The following is an 18,306-nucleotide window of genomic DNA, read 5'->3' as shown; positions in this document are numbered from 1 at the left end:
TCAACATTTTTCTGTAAAATATGAAATTGTTCCCCTCATTCCAAATGAACAATTGAGCAATTTTCTGTAAAATGTTTAGTTGTTTAATTTAGTTGTCAATGAAATATTTTGCAGAAATGTGTTCAATTGCTCAGTTGGAATGAAGTGAACAATTAAACATTTTGCAGAAAAATGTCAAATTGACGAGATATGATTAGTTGTCAATTAAACATTTGCAGAAAATTGTTCAATTGCTCAGTTTAAGCAACTGAGCAATCCAACATTTTTCTCAATTCTGATAAGATATTATCTTGTTATCTAAACAATTTACTGAAAAAACTTATGGGGCAAAGTTTTTCTTACCTTGATGGCACTTTTAAGCTTCCGTAATATTGTTATCATGTTTATGTTATGTAAATAGCTAGACTAGTGGTGTGTAGTTTGTATGGTAGAATACAGCAGCAAGTCAGAGCTTCACAGACCCTAAGAGTGTACACATTATCTTATTCCGCTTTTATTGTGTTTGAAGTCCTAATTGCTCAGTTCTCATGCCCTCGGACTCTACAACTTCAAAACACGTTCAGCTGTTGGTGCTGAAGTCGACAGTGTATCTATACTGCGTATGCTACCTCATTTACATCATCTCATCGATAGATGTTCGCATACGATAACCAGTCCAAAACGAATTTGAAAAGAAACAGTTTCTGAACAAAATGGCATCATTGAAATTTGGTGAAGGCATCGCTGTTGCCACATGTGGCAGCAAGCTCCGTATATTTTCCTATAGGTACATTACGACCTTTTTTGGTGGTTTCCTAACGAAACACAGTTTGAGTGATAAAATGGTTTGTTGGCTTATCACACGGGAACCCGTTCCGCGATATAACCGATAGGAGCTCTAGTACGATACTGACTACTGTACTCGTTATAGTCAAGTTGCTGTGTGTTGTGGTCAATTGTTTTAGACAAGTAGGCTAACGTTAGGCCTAGACTAAGGAGACATTATTACTAGAGATAATTCTAGCAGACAATTCTCTTACATTACTAGTACTAGGGGGTCTCTACAGTTGATAAGTGAATCTGCATATTAATTTACAGTTACACTGCAACTGTTTGCCTGCTGTTAAGGTCACCTTGTGAGTAGAACAAGCTATATCAGTTTTCTGACTGCAATTCCAATGATTGTATTAACATCCGTGCATATTTTGTCTGGACTCCACACAAGTATATTTGGTAGTATTAAACTCTTGTTTTTTATTGGGGGGGGGGGGCACCTGCTTGTTGTCAGCTTCTTTAAAGTATATCAGTAAGACTTAGAGTACTTGATGCATGTAGACTCACTCTTTGTGTGATACATATAAATAGGGTGCAGCCACTCTATGCATGTAGTGTCAAAACATTGTAACTCCAAATGTAAAACTTGTGTTGGTCCTTAATATAGCACGCTATCATGGAAAAGTTTCTTGAGATTACATCGTGGACCTGCCTTGGTCATAAAATGACCTCTTTTTACCAATGAGTCTGCAAAGCCTGCCACATATTTTATCTTGTATGAGGGTCTTTGTGTGAACAATGTATAGTATGATTAACTACACTGTAGGCATGAACATACTTCCATTACACAAAGAACCTAAGGGTGTTAAGAAGCTACAGTATTTAGGTTAATTGTAAAGCCTGAGGTCGATTTACGACTGTGGCAGGTCGATTACATATTCACAAAACTTACCTAGCTATAGCATGCTATAATTGGAGCCAATAAAGCAGATCTTTAATAAAATATATTCAACAATAAATGGTGGAAGTAATGAAAAGATATATATAATACTATGAATCTTTACAAAATATTGGCATAGTACAGTATGTACAGTATTACTGTATTTGCTGCTAACACTGATAACACATACAGAACACATAATCTGCTATTGAATCTCCACATTGCGCCCTATAAATCAGATAGTGATATACTGTTATCTCAAAGAATTGCATCTATATTTTGTTGATAGAACTGATTATAGCAGCTTTACAGAAGATTTACAGAATCAAGAGGAAATTCTACCACAAAGAAATGCAGAGAAGCAGAATGAAAGGGACACATCGTCTGAAAGCAAGACCACGTAAGTATAACAACCCAGACATATGGCATACAGCATGAGTCATCTTGTTGTTTCTATGCTTCAACCAAGTAAGAATGATATTGATTAAATATATGTCTTAAGAGACAACATATGACCACATACATCTTTCTCCCTAAGACACTCAATACTGATAATCTTTATTCATAAGATACTCAATACTGCTATATTTATTCATAAGATTCTAAATTCTGCTATATAATCTGTTTTCATAAGATACTCACTACTGCTGTATAATCTGTTTTCATAAGATACTTAATAGTTAATACTGCTATTTATCTTTGTTCATACGATACTCAGATACTCAATACTGTTATATAATCTGTTTTGTAAGATACATAACACTACTATATTTATTCATAATATTCTAAATTCTGCTATATAATCTGTTTTCATAAGATACTCACTGCTATATAATCTGTATTCATAAGATACTCAATGCTGCTTTACCGTATGTCTTTATCCATAAGATACTCAATACTGCTACATACAGTAAACTTTATTCATAAGAAACTCAATACTGCTATATTTATTCATAAGATAATGCTATATAATCTTTATTCATAAGATAATCACCACTCTTATACAGTATAATCTTTATTCATAAGATACTCAATAAGTACTGTTATATATCTATTTATTTTTTGTCATAAGATACGCAATACTGCTATATTTATTCATAAGATAATCATTACTGCTATATAATCTTTTACTAGAGATCCACAACAAAAGCAACCCACTGGAGCGATTCTTAGCTGCAACATTTCATCGAGTGGTGATTTCGTCACCTGTTGTGATGACAGGAAAAACCTCTACTTGTGGAAAACTAATCCTTGGAGTCTTCTTTCTAAAAGGTAACATTCCTGACAGAAGGTAGTGTATTGAATGGAAGGGAAGGGGGTTACTTTAACTTATGTAATCAAATAGTGAGCATAACTGTAGGACCATCATTAACTACAGGGGAAGCACTCCTGTGATCAGTACATGTATTTGTAAGTTCTGTTATTTGAAAGAGAAAAGAAGCAGAAGGATTTAATGGTGCACACTACTCAGATGAGACTCTACTGCAAACTCTACTGGACTGTTGGAGTATCCATGGATAGTCTGGCAGTGTATCCATATTAAGCCAGTTTTAGTCAGAGTTGGTTCAGGAAAGCAGACAGGTACATATAGTATATTCTTGATTGTCACTTATCAATGTGACTTTGTTCATTTCTATGACTGCCTACCTTTTAATTGGTAAATAATCGTAATGTGACCCAAGAAAGCATCAGGCATTATTAACAGAAAAGAGTTGTTGTGTGCAGGTTGTATGGGTCAGTTACAGATCTTGACTACTTGAAAAGAATCCCACTCAGTCACTTGAAGTGTGCAGCTTTCTTCTATATTCCTAAGTGACACTGAAGGTAGAACAGACAGCATGGAACTCTGAATCATGTTGTTAGGTAGACAGAACAGAACCCTGTATCTGCTTGTTATGTATATCAGACGTATTTATGTAGATACTCTATACTTTTTGGTTTTTTCTTCCTTAGAAGCATACAAAAACGGTGTACATCTGTAACATTCACTCCCTCTGAGGAGTTTGTGCTATTAGCAGATAAGTTTGGAGATGTCTATCAGTTTTCAGTGAAGACTGTTGATGAGCCAGGATCTCTGCTGTTAGGACATGTGTCAATGCTTCTAGATGTGGTAAGTCTGAATACTACAAACACTATCTATATTTTCATGCTTGCCTCTGATTGGTTGATATGGCATCATGTGACCATGCCTTACGGTGTATGTAAATATCCGTTCAAAATTACAAGACGAAAAGTCACCAGTTTGTTCTTTGCCAAGACAAAACACAATCTAACAAAATGGAGGTAAAAGAAACCATGATTCCTGCTCATCCATTGGTTGTCTCACTGTTAATGTACTTGCTATAAATCAATTTTCCTCAGTTTGTCAATTTCACAAATAGATCAAGTCCAATTCATGTGATTGATCAATGACTAAATACAAATTGTTGTTTAAAATCTAGGATTTGTCAAATATTGACTAAAATTCATGATTAACACTGGATTTAGGTGCTGACCTAATTAATCACAACTTAGATATTAAGAAAGTGATTTTATCCAACCAAAATCATGGTGGACTTTGAGAAAGATTCTAAGATACTTTGGTATAATAGATTGGATTTCCTCCAGCCATATCCCTGAGGTGATATGAAGTACAATATTAAGTGAATGTGTGTGTAGCTGGCAGCCCACAGGTATTGTTACATATTACAGTGCATTAGACTGAAACACACAACCTTCGAGGACCATTGATGGGACCATTTTATACAGCTTGAAGGCCCTGGGGTCAGTAGGAGGCCCTGGGTTTCTGGGGTACAATAGGAGGCCCTGGGGTCATAAGGAGGCCCTGGGATCAGTAGGAGTCCCTGGGATCAGCAGGAGTCCCTGCGGTCAGGAGGATGCCATGGGGTCAGTAGGAGGTCCTGGGATTCTGTAAGGATAGACCAGCTACGCATCCATATTGCAAAATGTAATATGAATGTATGGCAACTTTTAACAGGTTCCCACAGCTCAGTGGTTAACGTCGGTACCTTTCAATCATAAGGTCCCCAGTTCGAGTCACTCCAAGATTAATGTATGTCGTCCAGTTACAGAGTTGTTCACAATTGACAATTCATAATCATGGACGTTAAATGTACGGCTTTGATAAGCCAATGTGGCTTCTTCGCAAGTTCCTGCTTGCAGGAGGATCTAAAATACATACATACACCTGCCTGTGGACGACCATGAAGATGTGAACCCTTTGTTTATACATTACAGGCAGCAACACCTGATAATAAGTTCATCATAACGTGTGACAGAGATGAGAAGATCAGAGTCAGCTGCCTCCCTAACGCTTACAACATCCACGGCTATTGTTTAGGTCACACACAGTAAGTAACTCAATAAAAGCAAATAGTGATAACCCGTTCATATTAATGTCCTTGTTAAATGTATCCCAGGGCTCTGACCTTCATCTCTTCTTGGTAAGGTGTATCCTGTTTATCCTATGGCATGTGGTTTAGGGTTAGGATTAGGTTTATCATTACTTTGTTATTGGTATTACTGTAGGATGGAAAGTCAACCTATACCATCAATAAACACCAACAATATTTAAATGTAGTTATACATTATAGTATGTGCTGTAACTTTATGAACAACACCCATGTTATTAATAATTCAATATATAGGTAATGTGTTGTAAAACATAAGAACCATGCTATTAATGATACAATGTGTTGTACTGTAAGTACATAACAACCATGCTATTAATGATACAATATATAGGTTATGTGTTATAAAACATAAGAACCATGCTATTAATGATACAATTTATTGTAAGTACATAAGAACCATGCTATACATCTTATAATATGTAATGTAGTGTAAGTACATAAAATCCATCCTATTAATGATTCAATATATAGGTAATGTGATGAACCATGCTATTGAATATAAAACTTGTTGAATAAAATACCTCAGAGAATGCTGTAACATTTTTTGTGATTAATCCTATGCTCAGTTGTGTGTGTCCACACTAATGTTCTTTTGTACTGATACTTAAACATAGTTTTGTAATTGTACATGTATGTTACAAACATTTCAGATATTAGTAAGAGATATTTGATATTTACTCTGTCTGTTGTAGCACAGAACTGAGACAATGGTTTCAAAGAACGTCAATGTGTTTATTGCATTTAGCCCCAGTTGAGGCTGTTTCTTGTAATATGCAGACCTGTTTGATGATAGAAAAACATTTTTTCCATTTATAGATTTGTCAGCTGTTTTCAGATTGTTCCTGGAAAGGGGAATCTCTTGGTGTCAGCTGGTGGGGTGAGTATCCATTGGATCTGTACATACACTAAAATTACTTCGAAGATTTTGAATATAAAAAATATAATGAAATATTCAAAAGAGCTTGATAAATTAGAAATGTATATATTGTTAGAGTATCTTGAAGGTATAGATCTGTCTTCAAAGGTATTTGTCTTTGAACTATATTCTGTAAGGTATCTTTTGGGTATGTGTCTTAAAGGTATATTCTTTAAGGTATTTGTCTTTGAACTATATTCTGTAAGGTATCTTTTGGGTATGTGTCTTAAAGGTATATTCTTTAAGGTATTTGTCTTCATATATTCTGTAAGGTATCTTTTGAGTATGTGTCTTAAAGGTATGTTCTTTAAAGTATTTGTCTTTGAACTATATTCTGTAAGATATCTTTTAGGTATGTGTCTCAAAGGTATGTTCTTTAAAGTATTTGTCTTTGAGCTATATTCTGTAAGGTATCGTTTGGGTATGTGTCTTAAAGGTATATTCTTTAAGGTATTTATCTTTGAACTATATTCTGTAAGGTATCGTTTGGGTATGTGTCTTAAAGGTATATTCTTTAAGGTATTTGTCTTTGAACTATATTCTGTAAGGTATCGTTTGGGTATGTGTCTTAAAGGTATATTCTTTAAGGTATTTGTCTTTGAACTATATTCTGTAAGGTATCGTTTGGGTATGTGTCTTAAAGGTATGTTCTTTAAGGTATTTATCTTACCACATTGTCATACCGGTACCCTTGTCATATCTCACCATGTGTTACATTGTCATACCTCTGTAATAGCCTGATTCTTACCTTATGTATATCAACCTGTAACATCAAGGATGTGCCCACGCTGGGCGGCCTCGCCCAGCACTGTCTTCAAAACAATGAATCACGCCCAGCACTATTTTCATCTAAAATCCTGACATTCCTAACAATATATTCAACATAAATTGGAAAAAAATGAAAAAATGGAAATTGTTAGCAAAACTAGTACTTGTGTATGTGCAAAGCTATACAAGTGCCAGCATTTGGCATCTGGGCACCTTCAAAATCAAAAAATTTCTCAAAGGGGAGGGGGGCACTCAGGAAATTCTGGGCACATCCCTGAACATGTCCAGCCCCTGTCAAACATCACATCTCATTCCTTTTTGCAGTATTCCTATGTTTGCATTGTTGCTACACTGTTCCAGTGCACTCTTAATAAAAAGAATAATACTTAATTGCAGTATTTGTCTGACATATGCGTTGTTGCATTTATTTCTTTGCCATGAATATAACTCTTTTGTACATTTCTGTAGGATTCCACAATAAGGTTATGGGATTACCATCATTGCAAACAGCTTGCTTCGGTTGACATAAACCATGAAAGCAGAGTGAAAAAGCCTGAAGAATACTTCACAGTTACACACCTGACCTGCTCAAAGAATGGATATGTGGCCATCAGTCTATTAGGGTAGGTAATATTAATGTAACTGTAAACTAATCATACCATAGAATACTCTATACCTCTCTGTCCTGGCCAGAGTAATGACATGTGGCCATCAGTCTCCTAGGCTAGGTAATATATTAAGGTAACTGCAAACTAATTATACCAAAGAATACTCCATACCTCTCTGTCCTGGCCAGAGTAATGATTTGTGGCTGTTGGTCTCTTTGGGTAGGTAATATATTAAGGTAACTGTAAACTAATCATGCCAAAGAATACTCAATACCTCTCTGTCCTGGCCAGAGTAATAACATGTTGCCATCAGTCTCTTAGGGCACAGGTAATATATTAAGGTAACTGTTAACTAATCATACCATAGAATACTCAATACCTCTCTGTCCTGGCCAGAGTAATAATATGTGGCCATCAGTCTCTTAGGGTAGGTAATATATTAAGGATACTTTGAACTAATCATACCATAGAATACTCAATACCTCTCTGTCCTGGCCAGAGTAATGACATGTGGCCATCAGTCTCTTAGGATAGGTAATATATTAAGGTAACTGTAAACTAATCATGCCAAAGAATACTCAATACCTCTCTGTCCTGGCCAGAGTAATGACATGTGGCCATCAGTCTATTAGGGTAGGTAATATATTAAGGTAACTGTAAACTAATCATGCCAAAGAATACTCAATACCTTTCTGTCCTGGCCACAGTAATGGCATGTGACCATCAGTCTCTTAGGATAGGTAATATATTAAGGTAACTGTAAACTAATCATGCCAAAAAATACTCAATACCTCTCTGTCCTGGCCAGAGTAATGACATGTGGCCATCAGTCTATTAGGGTAGGTAATATATTAAGGTAACTGTAAACTAATCATGCCAAAGAATACTCAATACCTTTCTGTCCTGGCCAGAGTAATGGCATGTGGCCATCAGTCTGTTAGGGTAGGTAAAGAATACTCAATACCTCTCTGTCCTGGCCAGAGTAATGACATGTGGCCATCAGTCTCTTAGGGTAGGTAATATATTAAGGTAACTGTAAAGTAATCATACCAAAGTAAATGTGTATTCACAATACATGTGATATAATGCATGTGCCTTGACATGGATCATCTTTTTATATCCTCACTTCTAGGGAAAAAGTTTGTCTGGTATACCAAGTTTTAGAAGACCCCTCAGGATATACTCTAAAGGAAGTCTCTAAAATACACAATGAAGCTGACATATTCTGCATCACATTTGACCTTGAGGGGTGTCTTTGGGTCATCCAGGGGTCACCTGTAGAGGCTGTACAAGTATTTCAATTGTCAGACCTTAATGAAAAAGTTGAGGTAAGTGTTGAGTGCTTCGTTATTGATCACAAATAATCAGAATCTATCTAGATGGTAATCCTACCAATGTTTTGAAAGAGTTGTTTTCAGACATTTTGCTCATTACTAACAGGAAGTCAACTTTCGTTCCTCCAGCTACTTCTGTTATGCGTTCTGTTAGAATCACTTTGTCATCAAAATAAATTTATCAAGAACTGTTGTCTTTATATATATTTTTTATATTCATTTTATTCAATTTTATTTCAATCAATCAATGAAGAAAGTGTTCAAACATAATATCAAGAGCATCAATACTGATATTAAATAATATGAGTTATTTAACCACAAAGAGTAGTCTGATATACAAAAATGATATGAGGTGTTTAACCACACAGAGTAGCCTGACATACATACATAAATAATATGAGGTATGAATGTGAAGTACTGTTCAGCATCATATAGGTTCTTCATCTCAGGAATCCCAGAAATACATATGCAGTGTGGCGTACTGTTCAGCATCATATAGGTTCTTCATCTCAAGAATCCCTGAAATACATATGCAGTGTGGCGTACTGTTCAGCATCATATAGGTTCTCCATCCTGGCAATCCCAGAAATACATATCTAGTGTGGCGTACTGTTCAGCATCATATAGGCTCTTCATCTCACGAATCCCAGAAATACATATGCAGTGTGGCGTACTGTTCAGCATCATATAGGTTCTCCATCTCGGCAATCCCAGAAATACATATCCAGTGTTCTTCATGAAACTATCAAAGTTGTATTCTTGTTGTTTCTTGTAAGGGTGTCTACACAGGTTTCAAGGTCATGAATTGGCTCCTCTCAATTTTCATTTGCATTTTGTAGAGATGATAACAAATAATAGTATGGCGTGGATAAGTGTAATGGTAATGGACACATGCTTGGAAGGCTTATACTGGAAAGAGATAATGCAACCTAGATACTGATACATGAATAATGATTAAGCGTCTAATGATTACCATTGTGCCCTATCCAGGCAATGTTTATTCTAAGGTTTTCAAACTGGACACTAGTTGATTTTCCAAGTTTGTACAGTCTTGCTATAATTTTAACTACTCTTTTTGCTTAGGTTACCAGAGCAACATCTTTTCCAGAAGCTTGGCAGAAGTCTATCTTGGAGTTATTAAACAAGGAGTGGGAGTTTCTGAAAGGTAGGTACAGCAGTACTGACAAGTTTAGGGTTTGGGGTTAGGATTACACCAGAATTGGGAGGGTTAGGGTATACCAGTACTGGGAGGGTTAGGGTACATCGGGACTGGCAGGGTTAGGGTACATCAGGACTGGCAGGGTTAGGGTACATCAGGACTGGCAGGGTTAGGGTACATCAGGACTGGCAGGGTTAGGGTACACCAGTACTGGTAGGGTTAGGGTTTGGGGTTAGGATTACACCAGAATTGGGAGGGTTAGGGTATACCAGTACTGGCAGGGTTAGGGTACATCAGTACTAGGATGGATAGAGGTACACCAGTACTGGCAAGTTAAGGGGTACATCAGGACTGGCAGGAATAGGGATAGGGGTACACCAGTACTAGCAGGGTTAGGGTACACCAGCACTGGTAGGGTTAGGGTTTGGGGTTAGGATTACACCAGAATTGGGAGGGTTAGGGTATACCAGTACTGGCAGGGTTAGGGTACATCAGTACTAGGATGGATAGAGGTACACCAGTACTGGCAAGTTAAGGGGTACACCAGTACTAGCAGGGTTAGGGTACACCAGTACTGGTAGGGTTAGGGTTTGGGGTTAGGATTACACCAGAATTGGGAGGGTTAGGGTATACCAGTACTGGCAGGGTTAGGGTACACCAGTACTGGTAGGGTTAGGGTTTGGGGTTAGGATTACACCAGAATTGGGAGGGTTAGGGTATACCAGTACTGGCAGGGTTAGGGTACATCAGTACTAGGATGGATAGAGGTACACCAGTACTGGCAAGTTAAGGGGTACATCAGGACTGGCAGGAATAGGGATAGGGGTACACCAGTACTAGCAGGGTTAGGGTACACCAGCACTGGTAGGGTTAGGGGTACACCAGTACTGCCAGGATTAGGAGTAAACAAGAACTGGAAGGGTTATGGATTATGGACAGACCAGTACTAGCAGGGATGCTACCATCTTTGGGGACATCACAAATTGTTGTTTGCCCTAAACTGCATATAGTGGTTGAAATACTGTGATATGCTGCATTGCATACTGTACCTCATGAAATGAGAGATGAACATTCTATATAAAATCTGAGAAAGAAAGAAGTATTGAGAGTTTTATAGCAGATTTATGTTTGCTGGAATGTGCAAATAAATCTTAAATAAGAGATGTAGTCTGGTTGGCCTCATAATGCTTCTGAGATGAAGGATATGTTGTGGTAATTGACTTGAATTTATTCTACTTCAATAATTTCTAAGTTCAAAAGTAGATCATAGTCTTTAGAGCAACTATTGCATGCCTTTATTCTCTTCACTGTCTATTCACTTTACATTGGCTCCCCATTGAGCAACGCATTACATTCAAGGTTCTTTGTTTGATTTATAAATGTATTAATAAACAGGCTCTCGATTATTTGTGTAAGAAGTTTACTAAGCGTGTTTCGTCATATTGAATAAGAAGTATATCTGCTACTACTTCAAACGTTCCCACCACCTGCACAAAACAGTTTGGCAACCATGTATATTCTGTAAATGGGGCCAGGCTGTGGAACGACTTGCCGTCTTCGGTTGCTAATCTATCCACATTTCTCTCTTTCAAAAAAGCTCTGAAGACAGTTCTCTTTAATAAGGCCTTTAAGTAATCCTCTTTTTACTCTTTTCTGTCTTGTTGCTGTTTTTGTTCATTTGTATGATTTATTTTTTCCTTGTAAAGCGCCATAGATTATCGTTTTAGTTATGGCGCTATATAAATGCCTTTATTATTGTTATTTACAGACTCTCTGAATGCAGATCAAGCCCTGGTCTCTCTACACAAGAAGAACTATAATCATATGCAGGAATACATGAACAAAAAGCAGCAGAGAATAGCAGATGAAGAAATTAGAAAAGAGAAATATGAAGCTAGACTAGCCAGGCAAGAACAAAGAAAACGAATGAAAGTAGAGAGTAAAGATGAATCGAAAATGTAGCAAAATTGGGAAACAGAATTGTCTGTAGATTGCAAAATAAAAAACAGCCAACTAAGAATACAGAACTATTATGATTGGTGTGAAAGAAGAAAGCAAAGCCATGGAAATATATGTTGAAAGACAGATATTGGTGGAAAATGTTGAATCGAACATTTGGCAGGGAGATAATTATTCTACGAATTGTATATCCCAATAGGAGTGTTAGCTCAGTGGTTAAGGAGTGTTAGCTCAGTGGTTGAGGAGTGTTAGCTCAGTGGTTGAGGAGTGTTAGCTCAGTGGTTGAGGAGTGTTAGCTCAGTTGTTAACGCCGGTGCCTTTCAATCATAAGGTCCCTGGTTCGAGTCACTCCCAGATTAACTTATGTCATCCAGTTACAGAGTTGTTGACAATTGACAATTCATAATCATGGACGTTAAATATGAATGTAAGAGACTGACTTCGGTCAGCTTGCGGCTTTGATAAACCAATAAGACTTCTTCACAACTTCCTGCTTGCAGGAGGATCTAAAATACATACATACATACAATAGCTTGCCAGCCTGGAATAAAAAAAATATTTGTTGTAACATACCTGTGACTATTCTCTGGCATGAATATGCTCAAGCTTAAAATTGTTCCTTTACTAAGTGCCATTGAGTTGGTTGGTGCTACACTACAGCTTATGTCATGTATTAACAAGTAATGTGCAGTACCAGGCTGTACAGTCAATAGGTGTCCATGTACAGTCCATACTAGGCAGTACAGTCACATTCTGTGCTACAGCCTACAGTATATCATGTGTTATTGGGTAATGTGCAGTACCAGTCTGTGCAGTTAATAGGTGTCCATGTACAGTACACACTAGGCAGTACGGTCACATTCTGTGCTACAGCTTATGTCATGTATTAATGAGTAATGTGACAGTACCAGGCTGTGCAGTCAATAGGTGTCCATGTACATACTAGGCAGTATAGTCACATTCTGTACTACAGCTTATATCATGTATTCAGGAGTAATGCAACATTACCAGGCTGTGCAGTCAATAGGTGTCCATGTACAGTACATACAGTACTAGGCAGTACAGTCACATTCTGTGCTACAGCTTATATCATGTATTAATGAGTAATGCAACATTACCAGTCTGGACAGTCCATTTACAGTACATAATGAAGCTTTTGGCTTTTCAAAGCACTTTATTGCTTCTGACAATCTATCTCTGTTACCTTGAAAGTTGTTGACTTTTGGGAAATGGATATATAAAGTTATAGCTAGAAAATTGATTTATTTTGATTGTTTGATGCGAATGTATCTCAGCTCAGAGAGAAGGTTATGCGGAGTGTTCATTGAACTTCAGGAATGATCAACAGATGGTTGCAAACATTGAAGGTTATGTGGGGTGTTCATTAATCTTCAGGGAAGATGAACAGATGTTTGCGAACATTGAAGGTTATGCGGCTTTGTTTAATTGATTATTAATTATTGTGACGATAGTATAGACTATGTAAGATGGATCTCTTATTTTAAATGTGAACGTATTTTACGCTGTTAATAAGGGGTTAGTGTTATACCTGTGGTATGTAAGGTTTAGAACATTTGTTAGCTCAGGTGCCCCCATTTTGTTCATGAAAGCGTTGCTATGACAACCAATTAAGATCTTTCACATAACTATTTAGATATTACACTTCCAGTCTTTGAAGGAAAATGATGTTGCCTCTGGTGTAGTCTTTTTATTCATTGATGATGTAATCGAACATTGAAAACAGTTTACCAAGCCATTCTTGGGAATACACCTAATTATTGTGGATGTAACCTACCAATACTATGTACTAGTGGTCCACATCGTTCCACCCTCACATTAAATGCTTAGGATGTAACCTACCAATCAGTGGCGTAGGAAGGTACTTTTGAGTAGGGGGGCTGAAGACTGATGGCCGGCCGGCCTATAACACACTTCAACACCCATTCCATTTTGTAAAGAATTTTGCATTTTCACCTGGCCTTAGATGCAATTTGGTGCTTCAAATGAGATTTTTTTCTCATTTGGAAATGAAAAAGGGGTTTTCTGACTTGCTAGCGGGGGGGGGGGGCGGAACGATACTTCCGCCCCCCATATTTTTCACTGGGGGCTGGCGCCCCCCCCCCAGCCCCCCGGTTCCTACGCTCTTGCTACCAATACTACGTACTTATGGTCCACATCATTCCACCCTCACATTTAATGCTTAGAATGTCTGGCCCATCTACATCATAACTGATGTAAGAAGCTGTAGATAAGTGAAGGGAGTGAAGAAAGATAGTGGGTGGTATTCCACAGGGTCTTCCCCAGAAGAATTTTAAATGCTATCATGATGGCCCAGATGAGACTTTGATGTTGATGACTCAGAAACACAAACTTCTAAATGATAAGTGAAAAAGGTTTTAACATTCTATTTTTATTGCCAATTGATCTATCATTAAGATAAATAGAACAAGAAATGATATAAGATGGCCTTATCCTTTAGCTGCTTGATGAGTTTAGACACTAATATATAGCTTAACAATTTAAAGTGATGTTAGTTTAAATCGGTTGAGGAAAAGATTCTCTGATTTCAGTCGTGAATTAGGTTGATACTGCTTGACACTTTGACTTGATATAGTTCCATTTCTCATTCTTATATATATACTGTCATATTGAAATGATGCCCGCGGATTAGAATAAACATTTTTTTTGGTCAATTATCAGAGTTCCGTTGATCGGTTGATTAAAGATCATGTTGAAGCTGAATTATCCGACCATACCAACCACATCACACGCCTCTTGATTATCTGTGGAAGATGGAGTCAAGGACCACGTGCACTCCTCGCTATCAAATACCAGTGCACAGTTATCTGAGTCTCTCACTTGGGGACGCATAGCACTGGATCTGCGGGAATAAATGACCAAACATGTCATTATTAATGCTTCAAACATATACCAAATACTCTCATGGATCTTTCAGGTTTGTTGGATAAAGGAGTGACTACCAAACATTATAACTAGTAAACTACTTTTACTTACAAGTGAAAAGAAGCCCACAATTTACAGAATAAACCAAAATGACTTTTTTGAGTCCAAACAGATTTCAAAGGAGCCATGTTTTTAGAATTTACTTTTAACAAGGTCGATATACCAACAAGGCAACAAGTCAGAGATTTCAATTGAACATAACTAAAGATCAACGTCCTTACCTTCGACAACAATCAAAATATTCTCCGTTTTCGGAACAGAAGCAGTTTTGACAGGGAAAGTTATCCTCGAAATATTCGGGCTGGCACCTTGGATCATCTAAGCTGACAGGTGGCTCGAATGAACCTATCAACATAATCACCAAAAGATGCTTGACCAAATTTTAAAATATCAAAATGGAAAAAAATCCTTATCGACATAACATGAGAAAGCTTATAGATACATGCAAGAGTGAAATCAGATACATTACTTTCAAACATTACAAAAGATGGCAGTTGGTTTGGGTTTCCTATTTTCTGTTAAATTATTTGATTTGGACTAGTTGCGTGCAAGTCCAAGTGGATTATGAGACGGAGTTAATGTGCGTACGTGCGCCTAGCCTAGTGTAGACGACAAAACATACGCTTTTCCATGTAGGCCTACTGAAGTTTCAAACGTATGTAGAGTAGACTTAGATTTATTTAGAGCCAGGTGTCTGGTCAGTATATATAATTTTCAAGCAGCCTAGAGCCGTATATCTAAATATATACGGCTCTGAAGCAGCCCAGAGCTGTATTCTCTAGATACAGCTCTAAAGGAGCCTAAAATTCTTTTATAGGAATTCTAAAGAACTCCAAGATAGGAACTCTAAAGCAGCCTAGCTCAGAGCGCCCTCGAATCTGAATTCCCCGAGTCGTGCGGCATTACAAGGCCATGTAACTGAATGAAACACACCAGCCATAGCGAACTGCATATAAATGCATTTATTGTTTTATTAAATTTAGTTTTAATCATTGCAGTTGACCGGCTTTCAGCTGAATATGTTTGTATGGGGAAGTACTACATATTTCGATGTTTTAGTTGCTAACATCACATGTGCGCGCTATTTTCTGCGACCTCGAAATAATGATTGTCGAAAGTTACCGACTTTAGTCATTCCTGTGTGATCTATAGGTCTTTCTTTATCAAGAGCTCATAAACCAGGGTTTCCCTAACTTTATCCCCCCTCCCACGAACCCCCTGTGGATGTCAGAGTCAGATTTTAGTTCAACAAAAAGTACTCTAGTTTTGACATTCAGAAAAGTCTGACGAACCCCATGGGATGGACTCACGCACCCCTGGGGGGTCCATACACCCCAGTTAGGGAAACCCTGCTATAAACAGTGGTCTACATTCAGTGGCAACATAGTGTGGCCAATTTATCAGAATAATACATCTCTTCATCAAAAATGATAGCCATGGGAACAAACTTATGTTTTATGAATAAAATTACAACTAAGGTCTTTTAAGTTAATTCGATATCATTAATATATCATACAGAATGTTCTCACACTTCATTTGAAAACTACACAAGATCTAAGTATCATTTCGAAAAGGCTCAAACAACCACACTGGTCCTACCTTATTAGTTATGTCATTCAGCCTCTGAAGAAGATCCTGCTAGGATCGAAATGTCCAGCCCACTTAATTTTACACATTCTCATATACACAGGCTCTTCAGTGGATAAGCCGTTTGCTAACAGTTTCCTGTTATCTTTATCTTGATATTTAGTTGTGAAAGGGATTGCAAAAATAAACACCTTATCACAAATGCCGTCTACGTGTCTATTTCCGTTGCAATAATCATAGGCCTAAATGGACTATAACAATATACGCCCAGAACTATTTTACAATTCATTATCTACATGAAACATATAATTATGATAAGGCAGGGTTGTCCAACCTACGGCCCGCGGGCCACAGTCCGGCCCGCCGCAGGGTTGGGTCCGGCCCGCCAGAGATGCTCTACGGTGCACAATTTTAGTGAGCAGAGTTATTGATAACAATTTGAAGCTATATAATCAATCATTCGAACCTTCTGGGTCCAACAAAAAAAACTGCATACAGGTCAGTTTGTGTGACACTCTCTCAGCGGAGGGGGGGGGGGGGCGGCTGAACTTTATTCATCTGTTTTATCAGGAAGGAAAATAAATCAGTGCGCTCCGTGCGCAGCGCTAACATTTTGTTGCCTTGGGCTTCGGGCAAAAAAATCGAGCGTAGGGTTCATGCGGCCCCTCCTTCATCATAATCATTCCATGTGGCCCTTCTCTGCAAAAGGTTGGACAACCCTGTGATAGGGACTATAAGGAGTTTAGAAAGCCAAGCTACAGTAAACTTTGATAGCACCCTCCCACCACACATCCTCTTCCAAACCTCATCATAATGACGTATAATGACGTATTCGCTACACTAACCATAATAATGCCGAGTAAATCGTATTTAGGTCTACTTACCCCACAAACACTGGGATTCACTCTGGTGGAATAATAAAATAATCACCAAACCCAGAAGAATCGGTGACTTCATTTTGCTCTGCAGGCTTTGATGTAAATCCCTCGAAGTTTTGGTATTTGATTAATGGCTTAAAATAATCAACAAATGTAATATTAGTTGTTGGTTTGCTGTTTTATTTATTTTTGACTGCTGAAATAATCCGATCAATGTTTGCTCTATGAGAAATTTTTCGAAGTTCAAGGTTACGCTCGCGTGAACAAATATCAAAAAGTTTTAAAAAAAAATCTAAAAGTCGCACATACTTTTATTAATTCGATTTTATATATATATATATATATATATATATATATATATATATATATATATATATATATATATATATATATATATATATATCAATTAATCAAGCAAGCAATCAATCATAGCAATAAAACGCTCACACAAGATAATGTAACACGTAATAATGAAAACATCAATACTGACAATAAATAAGATGAAATAGTTATTCAAATAAAAAAAAAAACAGTGGAAGATGAAGATTGAGAAGACTAAGGAAGTTTAACAAGAAAACGGGCTAAAAAAAAAAGAGAGAATAAAATCCTTCTGGGGTTGGAGTAAGAACTGACAAAGACATTAAATGGAAATAGCAGTGGACTCTAGTGACAGGGCCGGTGACGGTGTGTTGGTGCAAGTTATTTGACGAAATTAATCCTAAGTTCTCGCGCATCTTATCTATAGCTATATGCCTCCATTTTAGGCCCAGAGCCCAGATTCGTATATAGGCCTAATACCGGGGACGTATAGGCAAAATAGACTGCCATCGAGTTAGTAAAGTTACTATCATCGGATGAACCTGGACATGGGATGGTTCCGGGTAGACCACGGCTGGCTTTGCCATATTTAAATCTGAAAGTTTTGATCATATTATCGAATTATTTCTACCCAGTAGCCTATTTACGCCTTGCAATGACCAGCTACACATAGGATTCGGTTACAGTATGTAGTTATTGAAACGAGAAA

General features: G+C 37.4%; 2 protein-coding genes across 3 annotated transcripts; one reads left to right on the top strand and one right to left on the bottom strand.

Moving 5' to 3' along the window:
* Positions 1-441: 441 nt before the first annotated feature.
* LOC139983164 (tRNA (guanine-N(7)-)-methyltransferase non-catalytic subunit WDR4-like) lies at positions 442-13,698 on the top strand. The gene is made up of 10 exons (XM_071996541.1): positions 442-766; positions 1,983-2,093; positions 2,828-2,965; positions 3,647-3,803; positions 4,931-5,043; positions 5,923-5,983; positions 7,259-7,413; positions 8,531-8,726; positions 9,816-9,897; positions 11,660-13,698. The coding sequence occupies exons 1-10, from the start codon at positions 693-695 to the stop codon at positions 11,851-11,853; spliced, it is 1,281 nt and encodes a 426-aa protein (XP_071852642.1). The 5' UTR covers positions 442-692; the 3' UTR covers positions 11,854-13,698.
* A 682-nt stretch (positions 13,699-14,380) lies between these two features.
* On the bottom strand, positions 14,381-17,508 carry LOC139983163 (uncharacterized). 2 transcript variants are annotated; one of them, XM_071996540.1, is made up of 3 exons: positions 15,284-15,427; positions 15,036-15,159; positions 14,381-14,731 (listed from the first exon to the last, which is right to left on the bottom strand). In XM_071996540.1, the coding sequence occupies exons 1-3, from the start codon at positions 15,291-15,293 to the stop codon at positions 14,593-14,595; spliced, it is 273 nt and encodes a 90-aa protein (XP_071852641.1). In that variant the 5' UTR covers positions 15,294-15,427; the 3' UTR covers positions 14,381-14,592. The 2 variants fall into 2 exon arrangements, with proteins under 2 accessions (XP_071852641.1, XP_071852640.1); XM_071996539.1 differs by lacking the exon at positions 15,284-15,427 and adding an exon at positions 17,286-17,508 and having other exon boundaries at positions 14,389-14,731.
* Between the last annotated feature and the right edge of the window lie 798 nt (positions 17,509-18,306).

This window comes from Apostichopus japonicus, chromosome 16 (genome assembly GCF_037975245.1).
Source record: "Apostichopus japonicus isolate 1M-3 chromosome 16, ASM3797524v1, whole genome shotgun sequence".
Classification (NCBI taxonomy): Eukaryota; Metazoa; Echinodermata; class Holothuroidea; order Aspidochirotida; family Stichopodidae; genus Apostichopus; species Apostichopus japonicus.
This window is presented reverse-complemented; position numbering and strand designations above follow the sequence as displayed.

Bases quoted from the DNA above. Each gene is read 5' to 3' on its own strand.
- LOC139983164 (XM_071996541.1), top strand. From the start codon at position 693: ATGGCATCATTGAAATTTGGTGAAGGCATCGCTGTTGCCACATGTGGC. The intron at 2,966-3,646 runs GTAACATTCCTG...TTTCTTCCTTAG, and splicing joins TGGAGTCTTCTTTCTAAAAG to AAGCATACAAAAACGGTGTA. The intron at 9,898-11,659 runs GTAGGTACAGCA...TGTTATTTACAG, and splicing joins GGAGTGGGAGTTTCTGAAAG to ACTCTCTGAATGCAGATCAA.
- LOC139983163 (XM_071996539.1), bottom strand. From the start codon at position 17,358: ATGAAGTCACCGATTCTTCTGGGTTTGGTGATTATTTTATTATTCCAC. The intron at 15,160-17,285 runs GTAAGTAGACCT...TTATGTTGATAG, and splicing joins TGAATCCCAGTGTTTGTGGG to GTTCATTCGAGCCACCTGTC. The intron at 14,732-15,035 runs GTAAGGACGTTG...TTATTCCCGCAG, and splicing joins TATTTTGATTGTTGTCGAAG to ATCCAGTGCTATGCGTCCCC.